Raw genomic sequence first — 19,447 nt, forward strand, 5'->3', positions numbered from 1 at the left:
ATATGATACTGAATATTGACAAAGGGTGTCTTGGTGATTATTCTTGCTTGGTTTTAATTTTTGGCATTGGTAAATCACGTTTGATTCGAAGTCTGTACAAACTATTATTAATAGGAACACAACAATTTAAAAAGAAAAGAACATTATTTCATTTTAATGAAATCGTATAAATGTACTGACAACGGATCGAAATAGAGTGTTCCCTCAAAAGATGTTACAAATTGCAGGATTTTTGTTATTTCAATGCCTTGGGTTTCTACAAAAATTGAAAATAATGAACACATCATTCAATTCGTGTATCTTTTCATGAAAAAAGATCCTTTCTTTGCTGATATAGAATCTATTTCATTTCAGATATAGATGGGTGTGTGGCGGAACCTTGTCAGAACAATGGAACATGCATAGATCAAATTAATACCTACGAATGTCAATGTGTTCCGGGATTTAATTGGACTCACTGCGAGAATAGTAAGTTTCATCAAAATGCAGTTGAAAATAATTGGCCGAAAACTTGTGTGTTAAGGTGATGTTATTGTACGCTATATCCCACAATTTTCTTTGAAATTCAGATATGGATGAATGTGCTGGGGATCCTTGTCAAAACAACGGAACGTGTGTGGACCTTGTAAACAACTACCAGTGTGATTGTGTCCCTGGTTTTGCAGACACAAACTGTTCAACAAGTAAAGTCTATTTTACCCATCTACATTCAATTTCAATGTCAAATACGCAAGGTTAAGTGAAGTGTTCGTTGGTGGCGTCGGTGACCTAGTGGTTAGGATGTCAGACGCGCGACCGAAAGGTCTTGGGTTTGAGTCCTGGCCGTGGCAGGGCCGACGTTTTGTTCTTGGGAAAGGCACTTTACATGAATTTCCTCACTCCACCCAAGTGTAAAAGGGGTACCTGGCTATAGACAGTGAAAGATAATGTTAGAATGTTATTGCTCCAGCGCCTTAACGGCACCTTACATTGTATGCTTCCCAGGAAGCTGAGAAATTTCTAGATTGATATAAGGTCTGCCAGGGTAATAATGTATTGTAAAGCGCTTTGAACAGCTGGAAAAAGCGCTATATAAAACCAATCTTCATTATTATTACTGATATCATTATGCTATTTTGTAATATTCGTAGATATCGATGAGTGTTCTGACGGACCATGCCAGAATGATGGAACCTGTGTAGACCTCATCAACGATTACCAGTGTGCATGTGTTATGGGATTCAACGGCAAAAACTGTACTGTCGGTGAGTGTGCAAGAACGCAATGCACAAACGGGAACTTTTACTCCTGATGAAATAATCCAATACTTCGTTGTTGAAATTAGTCATGAAAAAGTTTTAATCATGACTACGAAGTGTGTTGCATTGGTTGACGATATGAATTGTATTACATTATGCACGAAGGAGCACTATTCAGTGGTAGAAATTGCAGAAACAGTTATTGTTTTATTCATGCCTTGCCGATTGTTGTAGATATCGATGAATGTGTTGACCAACCTTGTGAGAACAATGGAACATGCGTGGATCTCATCAATGGTTACGAATGTCAATGTGCGTCAGGATTGAATGGAACCAACTGCACGCAAAGTAAGGAGATTGTATATAGTGTATGCATCAGAAAGGGCACATGTTTTCAAATATGATGCTGGCTATTGACTACCTGTAACGTATTTAACGTATTGAGTACGTATCAAATGTTTGCAAATTCACAAAGCGTTTCTTTGGGACTAAATTTTAATCTCTTTTAGTTTATTGCATTCGTAAAGCACGTTTGATTTTAAGTTTGTACAAATTATTATTGTAAGGAATGAATCACAAAAATTCAAGGAGAAAGTAAAATTATTTCATTTTAAGGAAATGGTATATACGTGGACATGTATGTAGTGATAATGGACAAAAACAGTTTTCCCCTCAAAATCTGGTACAAATTACACGCTTTTTGAAATGGAAACATCTTGGATTTCTCAACGAAAATTGAAAGTAATTGACACATTCTTGAAGTGGTGTATCTTATTAAATTGACAGACAAATTATGCCCTGGTTTACCTTTCTGTTTGATACTTTTGACATTTTTGCCAAGATTTAAAAAGAAACATCACTGTTTCGCTACACTATGAAACAGTAGAAAGACCTTGACGACATTTAATCGTCGTAAAATAGTCTTAAAATATACTGACGTCAGTAATTGAAACGCTGTTCTGATGCCTACAGAGTGTATTTCATTGGTTGATTTTATGAATGGTGTTACATTATCCACCAAGTATTGGGTCAGAGGAAATGCAGAAAGAATTATTCTATATCTATGCCCTGCGCATTGTTGCAGATATCGATGACTGTATTGACCAACCATGCGAGAACAATGGAACATGCGTGGATCTCGTCAATGGCTACAAATGTCAATGCGTGGCAGGATTTAATGGAACCAACTGCACAGAAAGTAAGGAGATTGGGTATCAGAATGGACACACTTTTTGAAATATGATACTGAATATTGACAAAGGGTGTCTTGGTGATTATTCTTGCTTGGTTTTAATTTTTGGCATTGGTAAATCACGTTTGATTCGAAGTCTGTACAAACTATTATTAATAGGAACACAACAATTTAAAAAGAAAAGAACATTATTTCATTTTAATGAAATCGTATAAATGTACTGACAACGGATCGAAATAGAGTGTTCCCTCAAAAGATGTTACAAATTGCAGGATTTTTGTTATTTCAATGCCTTGGGTTTCTACAAAAATTGAAAATAATGAACACATCATTCAATTCGTGTATCTTTTCATGAAAAAAGATCCTTTCTTTGCTGATATAGAATCTATTTCATTTCAGATATAGATGGGTGTGTGGCGGAACCTTGTCAGAACAATGGAACATGCATAGATCAAATTAATACCTACGAATGTCAATGTGTTCCGGGATTTAATTGGACTCACTGCGAGAATAGTAAGTTTCATCAAAATGCAGTTGAAAATGATTGGCCGAAAACTTGTGTGTTAAGGTGATGTTATTGTACGCTATATGCCACAATTTTCTTTGAAATTCAGATATGGATGAATGTGCTGGGGATCCTTGTCAAAACAACGGAACGTGTGTGGACCTTGTAAACAACTACCAGTGTGATTGTGTCCCTGGTTTTGCAGACACAAACTGTTCAACAAGTAAAGTCTATTTTACCCATCTACATTCAATTTCAATGTCAAATACGCAAGGTTAAGTGAAGTGTTCGTTGGTGGCGTCGGTGACCTAGTGGTTAGGCTGTCAGACGCGCGACCGAAAGGTCTTGGGTTTGAGTCCTGGCCGTGGCAGGGCCGACGTTTTGTTCTTGGGAAAGGCACTTTACATGAATTTCCTCACTCCACCCAAGTGTAAAAGGGGTACCTGGCTATAGACAGTGAAAGATAATGTTAGAATGTTATTGCTCCAGCGCCTTAACGGCACCTTACACTGTATGCTTCCCAGGAAGCTGAGAAATTTCTAGATTGATATAAGGTCTGCCAGGGTAATAATGTATTGTAAAGCGCTTTGAACAGCTGGAAAAAGCGCTATATAAAACCAATCCTCATTATTATTACTGATATCATTATGCTATTTTGTAATATTCGTAGATATCGATGAGTGTTCTGACGGACCATGCCAGAATGATGGAACCTGTGTAGACCTCATCAACGATTACCAGTGTGCATGTGTTATGGGATTCAACGGCAAAAACTGTACTGTCGGTGAGTGTGCAAGAACGCAATGCACAAACGGGAACTTTTACTCCTGATGAAATAATCCAATACTTCGTTGTTGAAATTAGTCATGAAAAAGTTTTAATCATGACTACGAAGTGTGTTGCATTGGTTGACGATATGAATTGTATTACATTATGCACGAAGGAGCACTATTCAGTGGTAGAAATTGCAGAAACAGTTATTGTTTTATTCATGCCTTGCCGATTGTTGTAGATATCGATGAATGTGTTGACCAACCTTGTGAGAACAATGGAACATGCGTGGATCTCATCAATGGTTACGAATGTCAATGTGCGTCAGGATTGAATGGAACCAACTGCACGCAAAGTAAGGAGATTGTATATAGTGTATGCATCAGAAAGGGCACATGTTTTCAAATATGATGCTGGCTATTGACTACCTGTAACGTATTTAACGTATTGAGTACGTATCAAATGTTTGCAAATTCACAAAGCGTTTCTTTGGGACTAAATTTTAATCTCTTTTAGTTTATTGCATTCGTAAAGCACGTTTGATTTTAAGTTTGTACAAATTATTATTGTAAGGAATGAATCACAAAAATTCAAGGAGAAAGTAAAATTATTTCATTTTAAGGAAATGGTATATACGTGGACATGTATGTAGTGATAATGGACAAAAACAGTTTTCCCCTCAAAATCTGGTACAAATTACACGCTTTTTGAAATGGAAACATCTTGGATTTCTCAACGAAAATTGAAAGTAATCGACACATTCTTGAAGTGGTGTATCTTATTAAATTGACAGACAAATTATGCCCTGGTTTACTTTTTTGTTTGATACTTTTGACATGTTTGCCAAGATTTAAAAAGAAACATCACTGTTTCGCTACACTATGAAACAATAGAAAGACCTTGACGACATTTAATCGTCGTAAAATAGTCTTAAAATATACTGACGTCAGTAATTGAAACGCTGTTCTGATGCCTACAGAGTGTATTTCATTGGTGGATTTTATGAATGGTGTTACATTATCCACCAAGTATTGGGTCAGAGGAAATGCAGAAAGAATTATTCTATATCTATGCCCTGCGCATTGTTGCAGATATCGATGACTGTATTGACCAACCATGCGAGAACAATGGAACATGCGTGGATCTCGTCAATGGCTACAAATGTCAATGCGTGGCAGGATTTAATGGAACCAACTGCACAGAAAGTAAGGAGATTGGGTATCAGAATGGACACACTTTTTGAAATATGATACTGAATATTGACAAAGGGTGTCTTGGTGATTATTCTTGCTTGGTTTTAATTTTTGGCATTGGTAAATCACGTTTGATTCGAAGTCTGTACAAACTATTATTAATAGGAACACAACAATTTAAAAAGAAAAGAACATTATTTCATTTTAATGAAATCGTATAAATGTACTGACAACGGATCGAAATAGAGTGTTCCCTCAAAAGATGTTACAAATTGCAGGATTTTTGTTATTTCAATGCCTTGGGTTTCTACAAAAATTGAAAATAATGAACACATCATTCAATTCGTGTATCTTTTCATGAAAAAAGATCCTTTCTTTGCTGATATAGAATCTATTTCATTTCAGATATAGATGGGTGTGTGGCGGAACCTTGTCAGAACAATGGAACATGCATAGATCAAATTAATACCTACGAATGTCAATGTGTTCCGGGATTTAATTGGACTCACTGCGAGAATAGTAAGTTTCATCAAAATGCAGTTGAAAATAATTGGCCGAAAACTTGTGTGTTAAGGTGATGTTATTGTACGCTATATCCCACAATTTTCTTTGAAATTCAGATATGGATGAATGTGCTGGGGATCCTTGTCAAAACAACGGAACGTGTGTGGACCTTGTAAACAACTACCAGTGTGATTGTGTCCCTGGTTTTGCAGACACAAACTGTTCAACAAGTAAAGTCTATTTTACCCATCTACATTCAATTTCAATGTCAAATACGCAAGGTTAAGTGAAGTGTTCGTTGGTGGCGTCGGTGACCTAGTGGTTAGGATGTCAGACGCGCGACCGAAAGGTCTTGGGTTTGAGTCCTGGCCGTGGCAGGGCCGACGTTTTGTTCTTGGGAAAGGCACTTTACATGAATTTCCTCACTCCACCCAAGTGTAAAAGGGGTACCTGGCTATAGACAGTGAAAGATAATGTTAGAATGTTATTGCTCCAGCGCCTTAACGGCACCTTACATTGTATGCTTCCCAGGAAGCTGAGAAATTTCTAGATTGATATAAGGTCTGCCAGGGTAATAATGTATTGTAAAGCGCTTTGAACAGCTGGAAAAAGCGCTATATAAAACCAATCTTCATTATTATTACTGATATCATTATGCTATTTTGTAATATTCGTAGATATCGATGAGTGTTCTGACGGACCATGCCAGAATGATGGAACCTGTGTAGACCTCATCAACGATTACCAGTGTGCATGTGTTATGGGATTCAACGGCAAAAACTGTACTGTCGGTGAGTGTGCAAGAACGCAATGCACAAACGGGAACTTTTACTCCTGATGAAATAATCCAATACTTCGTTGTTGAAATTAGTCATGAAAAAGTTTTAATCATGACTACGAAGTGTGTTGCATTGGTTGATGATATGAATTGTATTACATTATGCACGAAGGAGCACTATTCAGTGGTAGAAATTGCAGAAACAGTTATTGTTTTATTCATGCCTTGCCGATTGTTGTAGATATCGATGAATGTGTTGACCAACCTTGTGAGAACAATGGAACATGCGTGGATCTCATCAATGGTTACGAATGTCAATGTGCGTCAGGATTGAATGGAACCAACTGCACGCAAAGTAAGGAGATTGTATATAGTGTATACATCAGAAAGGGCACATGTTTTCAAATATGATGCTGGCTATTGACTACCTGTAACGTATTTAACGTATTGAGTACGTATCAAATGTTTGCAAATTCACAAAGCGTTTCTTTGGGACTAAATTTTAATCTCTTTTAGTTTATTGCATTCGTAAAGCACGTTTGATTTTAAGTTTGTACAAATTATTATTGTAAGGAATGAATCACAAAAATTCAAGGAGAAAGTAAAATTATTTCATTTTAAGGAAATGGTATATACGTGGACATGTATGTAGTGATAATGGACAAAAACAGTTTTCCCCTCAAAATCTGGTACAAATTACACGCTTTTTGAAATGGAAACATCTTGGATTTCTCAACGAAAATTGAAAGTAATTGACACATTCTTGAAGTGGTGTATCTTATTAAATTGACAGACAAATTATGCCCTGGTTTACCTTTCTGTTTGATACTTTTGACATTTTTGCCAAGATTTAAAAAGAAACATCACTGTTTCGCTACACTATGAAACAGTAGAAAGACCTTGACGACATTTAATCGTCGTAAAATAGTCTTAAAATATACTGACGTCAGTAATTGAAACGCTGTTCTGATGCCTACAGAGTGTATTTCATTGGTGGATTTTATGAATGGTGTTACATTATCCACCAAGTATTGGGTCAGAGGAAATGCAGAAAGAATTATTCTATATCTATGCCCTGCGCATTGTTGCAGATATCGATGACTGTATTGACCAACCATGCGAGAACAATGGAACATGCGTGGATCTCATCAATGGCTACAAATGTCAATGCGTGGCAGGATTTAATGGAACCAACTGCACAGAAAGTAAGGAGATTGGGTATCAGAATGGACACACTTTTTGAAATATGATACTGAATATTGACAAAGGGTGTCTTGGTGATTATTCTTGCTTGGTTTTAATTTTTGGCATTGGTAAATCACGTTTGATTTGAAGTCTGTACAAACTATTATTAATAGGAACACAACAATTTAAAAAGAAAAGAACATTATTTCATTTTAATGAAATCGTATAAATGTACTGACAACGGATCGAAATAGAGTGTTCCCTCAAAAGATGTTACAAATTGCAGGATTTTTGTTATTTCAATGCCTTGGGTTTCTACAAAAATTGAAAATAATGAACACATCATTCAATTCGTGTATCTTTTCATGAAAAAAGATCCTTTCTTTGCTGATATAGAATCTATTTCATTTCAGATATAGATGGGTGTGTGGCGGAACCTTGTCAGAACAATGGAACATGCATAGATCAAATTAATACCTACGAATGTCAATGTGTTCCGGGATTTAATTGGACTCACTGCGAGAATAGTAAGTTTCATCAAAATGCAGTTGAAAATAATTGGCCGAAAACTTGTGTGTTAAGGTGATGTTATTGCACGCTATATCCCACAATTTTCTTTGAAATTCAGATATGGATGAATGTGCTGGGGATCCTTGTCAAAACAACGGAACGTGTGTGGACCTTGTAAACAACTACCAGTGTGATTGTGTCCCTGGTTTTGCAGACACAAACTGTTCAACAAGTAAAGTCTATTTTACCCATCTACATTCAATTTCAATGTCAAATACGCAAGGTTAAGTGAAGTGTTCGTTGGTGGCGTCGGTGACCTAGTGGTTAGGATGTCAGACGCGCGACCGAAAGGTCTTGGGTTTGAGTCCTGGCCGTGGCAGGGCCGACGTTTTGTTCTTGGGAAAGGCACTTTACATGAATTTCCTCACTCCACCCAAGTGTAAAAGGGGTACCTGGCTATAGACAGTGAAAGATAATGTTAGAATGTTATTGCTCCAGCGCCTTAACGGCACCTTACACTGTATGCTTCCCAGGAAGCTGAGAAATTTCTAGATTGATATAAGGTCTGCCAGGGTAATAATGTATTGTAAAGCGCTTTGAACAGCTGGAAAAAGCGCTATATAAAACCAATCCTCATTATTATTACTGATATCATTATGCTATTTTGTAATATTCGTAGATATCGATGAGTGTTCTGACGGACCATGCCAGAATGATGGAACCTGTGTAGACCTCATCAACGATTACCAGTGTGCATGTGTTATGGGATTCAACGGCAAAAACTGTACTGTCGGTGAGTGTGCAAGAACGCAATGCACAAACGGGAACTTTTACTCCTGATGAAATAATCCAATACTTCGTTGTTGAAATTAGTCATGAAAAAGTTTTAATCATGACTACGAAGTGTGTTGCATTGGTTGACGATATGAATTGTATTACATTATGCACGAAGGAGCACTATTCAGTGGTAGAAATTGCAGAAACAGTTATTGTTTTATTCATGCCTTGCCGATTGTTGTAGATATCAATGAATGTGTTGACCAACCTTGTGAGAACAATGGAACATGCGTGGATCTCATCAATGGTTACGAATGTCAATGTGCGTCAGGATTGAATGGAACCAACTGCACGCAAAGTAAGGAGATTGTATATAGTGTATGCATCAGAAAGGGCACATGTTTTCAAATATGATGCTGGCTATTGACTACCTGTAACGTATTTAACGTATTGAGTACGTATCAAATGTTTGCAAATTCACAAAGCGTTTCTTTGGGACTAAATTTTAATCTCTTTTAGTTTATTGCATTCGTAAAGCACGTTTGATTTTAAGTTTGTACAAATTATTATTGTAAGGAATGAATCACAAAAATTCAAGGAGAAAGTAAAATTATTTCATTTTAAGGAAATGATATATACGTGGACATGTATGTAGTGATAATGGACAAAAACAGTTTTCCCCTCAAAATCTGGTACAAATTACACGCTTTTTGAAATGGAAACATCTTGGATTTCTCAACGAAAATTGAAAGTAATCGACACATTCTTGAAGTGGTGTATCTTATTAAATTGACAGACAAATTATGCCCTGGTTTACTTTTTTGTTTGATACTTTTGACATGTTTGCCAAGATTTAAAAAGAAACATCACTGTTTCGCTACACTATGAAACAATAGAAAGACCTTGACGACATTTAATCGTCGTAAAATAGTCTTAAAATATACTGACGTCAGTAATTGAAACGCTGTTCTGATGCCTACAGAGTGTATTTCATTGGTTGATTTTATGAATGGTGTTACATTATCCACCAAGTATTGGGTCAGAGGAAATGCAGAAAGAATTATTCTATATCTATGCCCTGCGCATTGTTGCAGATATCGATGACTGTATTGACCAACCATGCGAGAACAATGGAACATGCGTGGATCTCGTCAATGGCTACAAATGTCAATGCGTGGCAGGATTTAATGGAACCAACTGCACAGAAAGTAAGGAGATTGGGTATCAGAATGGACACACTTTTTGAAATATGATACTGAATATTGACAAAGGGTGTCTTGGTGATTATTCTTGCTTGGTTTTAATTTTTGGCATTGGTAAATCACGTTTGATTCGAAGTCTGTACAAACTATTATTAATAGGAACACAACAATTTAAAAAGAAAAGAACATTATTTCATTTTAATGAAATCGTATAAATGTACTGACAACGGATCGAAATAGAGTGTTCCCTCAAAAGATGTTACAAATTGCAGGATTTTTGTTATTTCAATGCCTTGGGTTTCTACAAAAATTGAAAATAATGAACACATCATTCAATTCGTGTATCTTTTCATGAAAAAAGATCCTTTCTTTGCTGATATAGAATCTATTTCATTTCAGATATAGATGGGTGTGTGGCGGAACCTTGTCAGAACAATGGAACATGCATAGATCAAATTAATACCTACGAATGTCAATGTGTTCCGGGATTTAATTGGACTCACTGCGAGAATAGTAAGTTTCATCAAAATGCAGTTGAAAATAATTGGCCGAAAACTTGTGTGTTAAGGTGATGTTATTGTACGCTATATCCCACAATTTTCTTTGAAATTCAGATATGGATGAATGTGCTGGGGATCCTTGTCAAAACAACGGAACGTGTGTGGACCTTGTAAACAACTACCAGTGTGATTGTGTCCCTGGTTTTGCAGACACAAACTGTTCAACAAGTAAAGTCTATTTTACCCATCTACATTCAATTTCAATGTCAAATACGCAAGGTTAAGTGAAGTGTTCGTTGGTGGCGTCGGTGACCTAGTGGTTAGGATGTCAGACGCGCGACCGAAAGGTCTTGGGTTTGAGTCCTGGCCGTGGCAGGGCCGACGTTTTGTTCTTGGGAAAGGCACTTTACATGAATTTCCTCACTCCACCCAAGTGTAAAAGGGGTACCTGGCTATAGACAGTGAAAGATAATGTTAGAATGTTATTGCTCCAGCGCCTTAACGGCACCTTACATTGTATGCTTCCCAGGAAGCTGAGAAATTTCTAGATTGATATAAGGTCTGCCAGGGTAATAATGTATTGTAAAGCGCTTTGAACAGCTGGAAAAAGCGCTATATAAAACCAATCTTCATTATTATTACTGATATCATTATGCTATTTTGTAATATTCGTAGATATCGATGAGTGTTCTGACGGACCATGCCAGAATGATGGAACCTGTGTAGACCTCATCAACGATTACCAGTGTGCATGTGTTATGGGATTCAACGGCAAAAACTGTACTGTCGGTGAGTGTGCAAGAACGCAATGCACAAACGGGAACTTTTACTCCTGATGAAATAATCCAATACTTCGTTGTTGAAATTAGTCATGAAAAAGTTTTAATCATGACTACGAAGTGTGTTGCATTGGTTGACGATATGAATTGTATTACATTATGCACGAAGGAGCACTATTCAGTGGTAGAAATTGCAGAAACAGTTATTGTTTTATTCATGCCTTGCCGATTGTTGTAGATATCGATGAATGTGTTGACCAACCTTGTGAGAACAATGGAACATGCGTGGATCTCATCAATGGTTACGAATGTCAATGTGCGTCAGGATTGAATGGAACCAACTGCACGCAAAGTAAGGAGATTGTATATAGTGTATGCATCAGAAAGGGCACATGTTTTCAAATATGATGCTGGCTATTGACTACCTGTAACGTATTTAACGTATTGAGTACGTATCAAATGTTTGCAAATTCACAAAGCGTTTCTTTGGGACTAAATTTTAATCTCTTTTAGTTTATTGCATTCGTAAAGCACGTTTGATTTTAAGTTTGTACAAATTATTATTGTAAGGAATGAATCACAAAAATTCAAGGAGAAAGTAAAATTATTTCATTTTAAGGAAATGGTATATACGTGGACATGTATGTAGTGATAATGGACAAAAACAGTTTTCCCCTCAAAATCTGGTACAAATTACACGCTTTTTGAAATGGAAACATCTTGGATTTCTCAACGAAAATTGAAAGTAATTGACACATTCTTGAAGTGGTGTATCTTATTAAATTGACAGACAAATTATGCCCTGGTTTACCTTTCTGTTTGATACTTTTGACATTTTTGCCAAGATTTAAAAAGAAACATCACTGTTTCGCTACACTATGAAACAGTAGAAAGACCTTGACGACATTTAATCGTCGTAAAATAGTCTTAAAATATACTGACGTCAGTAATTGAAACGCTGTTCTGATGCCTACAGAGTGTATTTCATTGGTTGATTTTATGAATGGTGTTACATTATCCACCAAGTATTGGGTCAGAGGAAATGCAGAAAGAATTATTCTATATCTATGCCCTGCGCATTGTTGCAGATATCGATGACTGTATTGACCAACCATGCGAGAACAATGGAACATGCGTGGATCTCGTCAATGGCTACAAATGTCAATGCGTGGCAGGATTTAATGGAACCAACTGCACAGAAAGTAAGGAGATTGGGTATCAGAATGGACACACTTTTTGAAATATGATACTGAATATTGACAAAGGGTGTCTTGGTGATTATTCTTGCTTGGTTTTAATTTTTGGCATTGGTAAATCACGTTTGATTCGAAGTCTGTACAAACTATTATTAATAGGAACACAACAATTTAAAAAGAAAAGAACATTATTTCATTTTAATGAAATCGTATAAATGTACTGACAACGGATCGAAATAGAGTGTTCCCTCAAAAGATGTTACAAATTGCAGGATTTTTGTTATTTCAATGCCTTGGGTTTCTACAAAAATTGAAAATAATGAACACATCATTCAATTCGTGTATCTTTTCATGAAAAAAGATCCTTTCTTTGCTGATATAGAATCTATTTCATTTCAGATATAGATGGGTGTGTGGCGGAACCTTGTCAGAACAATGGAACATGCATAGATCAAATTAATACCTACGAATGTCAATGTGTTCCGGGATTTAATTGGACTCACTGCGAGAATAGTAAGTTTCATCAAAATGCAGTTGAAAATGATTGGCCGAAAACTTGTGTGTTAAGGTGATGTTATTGTACGCTATATGCCACAATTTTCTTTGAAATTCAGATATGGATGAATGTGCTGGGGATCCTTGTCAAAACAACGGAACGTGTGTGGACCTTGTAAACAACTACCAGTGTGATTGTGTCCCTGGTTTTGCAGACACAAACTGTTCAACAAGTAAAGTCTATTTTACCCATCTACATTCAATTTCAATGTCAAATACGCAAGGTTAAGTGAAGTGTTCGTTGGTGGCGTCGGTGACCTAGTGGTTAGGCTGTCAGACGCGCGACCGAAAGGTCTTGGGTTTGAGTCCTGGCCGTGGCAGGGCCGACGTTTTGTTCTTGGGAAAGGCACTTTACATGAATTTCCTCACTCCACCCAAGTGTAAAAGGGGTACCTGGCTATAGACAGTGAAAGATAATGTTAGAATGTTATTGCTCCAGCGCCTTAACGGCACCTTACACTGTATGCTTCCCAGGAAGCTGAGAAATTTCTAGATTGATATAAGGTCTGCCAGGGTAATAATGTATTGTAAAGCGCTTTGAACAGCTGGAAAAAGCGCTATATAAAACCAATCCTCATTATTATTACTGATATCATTATGCTATTTTGTAATATTCGTAGATATCGATGAGTGTTCTGACGGACCATGCCAGAATGATGGAACCTGTGTAGACCTCATCAACGATTACCAGTGTGCATGTGTTATGGGATTCAACGGCAAAAACTGTACTGTCGGTGAGTGTGCAAGAACGCAATGCACAAACGGGAACTTTTACTCCTGATGAAATAATCCAATACTTCGTTGTTGAAATTAGTCATGAAAAAGTTTTAATCATGACTACGAAGTGTGTTGCATTGGTTGACGATATGAATTGTATTACATTATGCACGAAGGAGCACTATTCAGTGGTAGAAATTGCAGAAACAGTTATTGTTTTATTCATGCCTTGCCGATTGTTGTAGATATCGATGAATGTGTTGACCAACCTTGTGAGAACAATGGAACATGCGTGGATCTCATCAATGGTTACGAATGTCAATGTGCGTCAGGATTGAATGGAACCAACTGCACGCAAAGTAAGGAGATTGTATATAGTGTATGCATCAGAAAGGGCACATGTTTTCAAATATGATGCTGGCTATTGACTACCTGTAACGTATTTAACGTATTGAGTACGTATCAAATGTTTGCAAATTCACAAAGCGTTTCTTTGGGACTAAATTTTAATCTCTTTTAGTTTATTGCATTCGTAAAGCACGTTTGATTTTAAGTTTGTACAAATTATTATTGTAAGGAATGAATCACAAAAATTCAAGGAGAAAGTAAAATTATTTCATTTTAAGGAAATGGTATATACGTGGACATGTATGTAGTGATAATGGACAAAAACAGTTTTCCCCTCAAAATCTGGTACAAATTACACGCTTTTTGAAATGGAAACATCTTGGATTTCTCAACGAAAATTGAAAGTAATCGACACATTCTTGAAGTGGTGTATCTTATTAAATTGACAGACAAATTATGCCCTGGTTTACTTTTTTGTTTGATACTTTTGACATGTTTGCCAAGATTTAAAAAGAAACATCACTGTTTCGCTACACTATGAAACAATAGAAAGACCTTGACGACATTTAATCGTCGTAAAATAGTCTTAAAATATACTGACGTCAGTAATTGAAACGCTGTTCTGATGCCTACAGAGTGTATTTCATTGGTGGATTTTATGAATGGTGTTACATTATCCACCAAGTATTGGGTCAGAGGAAATGCAGAAAGAATTATTCTATATCTATGCCCTGCGCATTGTTGCAGATATCGATGACTGTATTGACCAACCATGCGAGAACAATGGAACATGCGTGGATCTCGTCAATGGCTACAAATGTCAATGCGTGGCAGGATTTAATGGAACCAACTGCACAGAAAGTAAGGAGATTGGGTATCAGAATGGACACACTTTTTGAAATATGATACTGAATATTGACAAAGGGTGTCTTGGTGATTATTCTTGCTTGGTTTTAATTTTTGGCATTGGTAAATCACGTTTGATTCGAAGTCTGTACAAACTATTATTAATAGGAACACAACAATTTAAAAAGAAAAGAACATTATTTCATTTTAATGAAATCGTATAAATGTACTGACAACGGATCGAAATAGAGTGTTCCCTCAAAAGATGTTACAAATTGCAGGATTTTTGTTATTTCAATGCCTTGGGTTTCTACAAAAATTGAAAATAATGAACACATCATTCAATTCGTGTATCTTTTCATGAAAAAAGATCCTTTCTTTGCTGATATAGAATCTATTTCATTTCAGATATAGATGGGTGTGTGGCGGAACCTTGTCAGAACAATGGAACATGCATAGATCAAATTAATACCTACGAATGTCAATGTGTTCCGGGATTTAATTGGACTCACTGCGAGAATAGTAAGTTTCATCAAAATGCAGTTGAAAATAATTGGCCGAAAACTTGTGTGTTAAGGTGATGTTATTGTACGCTATATCCCACAATTTTCTTTGAAATTCAGATATGGATGAATGTGCTGGGGATCCTTGTCAAAACAACGGAACGTGTGTGGACCTTGTAAACAACTACCAGTGTGATTGTGTCCCTGGTTTTGCAGACACAAACTGTTCAACAAGTAAAGTCTATTTTACCCATCTACATTCAATTTCAATGTCAAATACGCAAGGTTAAGTGAAGTGTTCGTTGGTGGCGTCGGTGACCTAGTGGTTAGGATGTCAGACGCGCGACCGAAAGGTCTTGGGTTTGAGTCCTGGCCGTGGCAGGGCCGACGTTTTGTTCTTGGGAAAGGCACTTTACATGAATTTCCTCACTCCACCCAAGTGTAAAAGGGGTACCTGGCTATAGACAGTGAAAGATAATGTTAGAATGTTATTGCTCCAGCGCCTTAACGGCACCTTACATTGTATGCTTCCCAGGAAGCTGAGAAATTTCTAGATTGATATAAGGTCTGCCAGGGTAATAATGTATTGTAAAGCGCTTTGAACAGCTGGAAAAAGCGCTATATAAAACCAATCTTCATTATTATTACTGATATCATTATGCTATTTTGTAATATTCGTAGATATCGATGAGTGTTCTGACGGACCATGCCAGAATGATGGAACCTGTGTAGACCTCATCAACGATTACCAGTGTGCATGTGTTATGGGATTCAACGGCAAAAACTGTACTGTCGGTGAGTGTGCAAGAACGCAATGCACAAACGGGAACTTTTACTCCTGATGAAATAATCCAATACTTCGTTGTTGAAATTAGTCATGAAAAAGTTTTAATCATGACTACGAAGTGTGTTGCATTGGTTGATGATATGAATTGTATTACATTATGCACGAAGGAGCACTATTCAGTGGTAGAAATTGCAGAAACAGTTATTGTTTTATTCATGCCTTGCCGATTGTTGTAGATATCGATGAATGTGTTGACCAACCTTGTGAGAACAATGGAACATGCGTGGATCTCATCAATGGTTACGAATGTCAATGTGCGTCAGGATTGAATGGAACCAACTGCACGCAAAGTAAGGAGATTGTATATAGTGTATACATCAGAAAGGGCACATGTTTTCAAATATGATGCTGGCTATTGACTACCTGTAACGTATTTAACGTATTGAGTACGTATCAAATGTTTGCAAATTCACAAAGCGTTTCTTTGGGACTAAATTTTAATCTCTTTTAGTTTATTGCATTCGTAAAGCACGTTTGATTTTAAGTTTGTACAAATTATTATTGTAAGGAATGAATCACAAAAATTCAAGGAGAAAGTAAAATTATTTCATTTTAAGGAAATGGTATATACGTGGACATGTATGTAGTGATAATGGACAAAAACAGTTTTCCCCTCAAAATCTGGTACAAATTACACGCTTTTTGAAATGGAAACATCTTGGATTTCTCAACGAAAATTGAAAGTAATTGACACATTCTTGAAGTGGTGTATCTTATTAAATTGACAGACAAATTATGCCCTGGTTTACCTTTCTGTTTGATACTTTTGACATTTTTGCCAAGATTTAAAAAGAAACATCACTGTTTCGCTACACTATGAAACAGTAGAAAGACCTTGACGACATTTAATCGTCGTAAAATAGTCTTAAAATATACTGACGTCAGTAATTGAAACGCTGTTCTGATGCCTACAGAGTGTATTTCATTGGTGGATTTTATGAATGGTGTTACATTATCCACCAAGTATTGGGTCAGAGGAAATGCAGAAAGAATTATTCTATATCTATGCCCTGCGCATTGTTGCAGATATCGATGACTGTATTGACCAACCATGCGAGAACAATGGAACATGCGTGGATCTCATCAATGGCTACAAATGTCAATGCGTGGCAGGATTTAATGGAACCAACTGCACAGAAAGTAAGGAGATTGGGTATCAGAATGGACACACTTTTTGAAATATGATACTGAATATTGACAAAGGGTGTCTTGGTGATTATTCTTGCTTGGTTTTAATTTTTGGCATTGGTAAATCACGTTTGATTTGAAGTCTGTACAAACTATTATTAATAGGAACACAACAATTTAAAAAGAAAAGAACATTATTTCATTTTAATGAAATCGTATAAATGTACTGACAACGGATCGAAATAGAGTGTTCCCTCAAAAGATGTTACAAATTGCAGGATTTTTGTTATTTCAATGCCTTGGGTTTCTACAAAAATTGAAAATAATGAACACATCATTCAATTCGTGTATCTTTTCATGAAAAAAGATCCTTTCTTTGCTGATATAGAATCTATTTCATTTCAGATATAGATGGGTGTGTGGCGGAACCTTGTCAGAACAATGGAACATGCATAGATCAAATTAATACCTACGAATGTCAATGTGTTCCGGGATTTAATTGGACTCACTGCGAGAATAGTAAGTTTCATCAAAATGCAGTTGAAAATAATTGGCCGAAAACTTGTGTGTTAAGGTGATGTTATTGCACGCTATATCCCACAATTTTCTTTGAAATTCAGATATGGATGAATGTGCTGGGGATCCTTGTCAAAACAACGGAACGTGTGTGGACCTTGTAAACAACTACCAGTGTGATTGTGTCCCTGGTTTTGCAGACACAAACTGTTCAACAAGTAAAGTCTATTTTACCCATCTACATTCAATTTCAATGTCAAATACGCAAGGTTAAGTGAAGTGTTCGTTGGTGGCGTCGGTGACCTAGTGGTTAGGATGTCAGACGCGCGACCGAAAGGTCTTGGGTTTGAGTCCTGGCCGTGGCAGGGCCGACGTTTTGTTCTTGGGAAAGGCACTTTACATGAATTTCCTCACTCCACCCAAGTGTAAAAGGGGTACCTGGCTATAGACAGTGAAAGATAATGTTAGAATGTTATTGCTCCAGCGCCTTAACGGCACCTTACACTGTATGCTTCCCAGGAAGCTGAGAAATTTCTAGATTGATATAAGGTCTGCCAGGGTAATAATGTATTGTAAAGCGCTTTGAACAGCTGGAAAAAGCGCTATATAAAACCAATCCTCATTATTATTACTGATATCATTATGCTATTTTGTAATATTCGTAGATATCGATGAGTGTTCTGACGGACCATGCCAGAATGATGGAACCTGTGTAGACCTCATCAACGATTACCAGTGTGCATGTGTTATGGGATTCAACGGCAAAAACTGTACTGTCGGTGAGTGTGCAAGAACGCAATGCACAAACGGGAACTTTTACTCCTGATGAAATAATCCAATACTTCGTTGTTGAAATTAGTCATGAAAAAGTTTTAATCATGACTACGAAGTGTGTTGCATTGGTTGACGATATGAATTGTATTACATTATGCACGAAGGAGCACTATTCAGTGGTAGAAATTGCAGAAACAGTTATTGTTTTATTCATGCCTTGCCGATTGTTGTAGATATCGATGAATGTGTTGACCAACCTTGTGAGAACAATGGAACATGCGTGGATCTCATCAATGGTTACGAATGTCAATGTGCGTCAGGATTGAATGGAACCAACTGCACGCAAAGTAAGGAGATTGTATATAGTGTATGCATCAGAAAGGGCACATGTTTTCAAATATGATGCTGGCTATTGACTACCTGTAACGTATTTAACGTATTGAGTACGTATCAAATGTTTGCAAATTCACAAAGCGTTTCTTTGGGACTAAATTTTAATCTCTTTTAGTTTATTGCATTCGTAAAGCACGTTTGATTTTAAGTTTGTACAAATTATTATTGTAAGGAATGAATCACAAAAATTCAAGGAGAAAGTAAAATTATTTCATTTTAAGGAAATGATATATACGTGGACATGTATGTAGTGATAATGGACAAAAACAGTTTTCCCCTCAAAATCTGGTACAAATTACACGCTTTTTGAAATGGAAACATCTTGGATTTCTCAACGAAAATTGAAAGTAATCGACACATTCTTGAAGTGGTGTATCTTATTAAATTGACAGACAAATTATGCCCTGGTTTACTTTTTTGTTTGATACTTTTGACATGTTTGCCAAGATTTAAAAAGAAACATCACTGTTTCGCTACACTATGAAACAAT

At 36.6% G+C, this 19,447-nt stretch overlaps 1 protein-coding gene across 1 annotated transcript in view; it reads left to right on the plus strand.

Moving 5' to 3' along the window:
* Positions 1–19,447, plus strand: part of LOC125646912 (uncharacterized) — a 324,296-nt gene that overhangs the window by 211,368 nt on the left and 93,481 nt on the right. Inside the window, exons 278-316 of the mRNA XM_056139838.1 lie at positions 355–468; positions 570–683; positions 1,131–1,244; positions 1,473–1,586; positions 2,323–2,436; positions 2,830–2,943; positions 3,045–3,158; positions 3,606–3,719; positions 3,948–4,061; positions 4,798–4,911; positions 5,305–5,418; positions 5,520–5,633; positions 6,081–6,194; positions 6,423–6,536; positions 7,273–7,386; positions 7,780–7,893; positions 7,995–8,108; positions 8,556–8,669; positions 8,898–9,011; positions 9,748–9,861; positions 10,255–10,368; positions 10,470–10,583; positions 11,031–11,144; positions 11,373–11,486; positions 12,223–12,336; positions 12,730–12,843; positions 12,945–13,058; positions 13,506–13,619; positions 13,848–13,961; positions 14,698–14,811; positions 15,205–15,318; positions 15,420–15,533; positions 15,981–16,094; positions 16,323–16,436; positions 17,173–17,286; positions 17,680–17,793; positions 17,895–18,008; positions 18,456–18,569; positions 18,798–18,911. Of these exons, the coding sequence (XP_055995813.1) occupies positions 355–468; positions 570–683; positions 1,131–1,244; positions 1,473–1,586; positions 2,323–2,436; positions 2,830–2,943; positions 3,045–3,158; positions 3,606–3,719; positions 3,948–4,061; positions 4,798–4,911; positions 5,305–5,418; positions 5,520–5,633; positions 6,081–6,194; positions 6,423–6,536; positions 7,273–7,386; positions 7,780–7,893; positions 7,995–8,108; positions 8,556–8,669; positions 8,898–9,011; positions 9,748–9,861; positions 10,255–10,368; positions 10,470–10,583; positions 11,031–11,144; positions 11,373–11,486; positions 12,223–12,336; positions 12,730–12,843; positions 12,945–13,058; positions 13,506–13,619; positions 13,848–13,961; positions 14,698–14,811; positions 15,205–15,318; positions 15,420–15,533; positions 15,981–16,094; positions 16,323–16,436; positions 17,173–17,286; positions 17,680–17,793; positions 17,895–18,008; positions 18,456–18,569; positions 18,798–18,911 (4,446 nt within the window). The remainder of the gene's footprint in view (positions 1–354; positions 469–569; positions 684–1,130; positions 1,245–1,472; positions 1,587–2,322; positions 2,437–2,829; positions 2,944–3,044; positions 3,159–3,605; positions 3,720–3,947; positions 4,062–4,797; positions 4,912–5,304; positions 5,419–5,519; positions 5,634–6,080; positions 6,195–6,422; positions 6,537–7,272; positions 7,387–7,779; positions 7,894–7,994; positions 8,109–8,555; positions 8,670–8,897; positions 9,012–9,747; positions 9,862–10,254; positions 10,369–10,469; positions 10,584–11,030; positions 11,145–11,372; positions 11,487–12,222; positions 12,337–12,729; positions 12,844–12,944; positions 13,059–13,505; positions 13,620–13,847; positions 13,962–14,697; positions 14,812–15,204; positions 15,319–15,419; positions 15,534–15,980; positions 16,095–16,322; positions 16,437–17,172; positions 17,287–17,679; positions 17,794–17,894; positions 18,009–18,455; positions 18,570–18,797; positions 18,912–19,447) is intronic.

This window comes from Ostrea edulis, chromosome 6, assembly GCF_947568905.1.
Source record: "Ostrea edulis chromosome 6, xbOstEdul1.1, whole genome shotgun sequence".
Classification (NCBI taxonomy): Eukaryota; Metazoa; Mollusca; class Bivalvia; order Ostreida; family Ostreidae; genus Ostrea; species Ostrea edulis.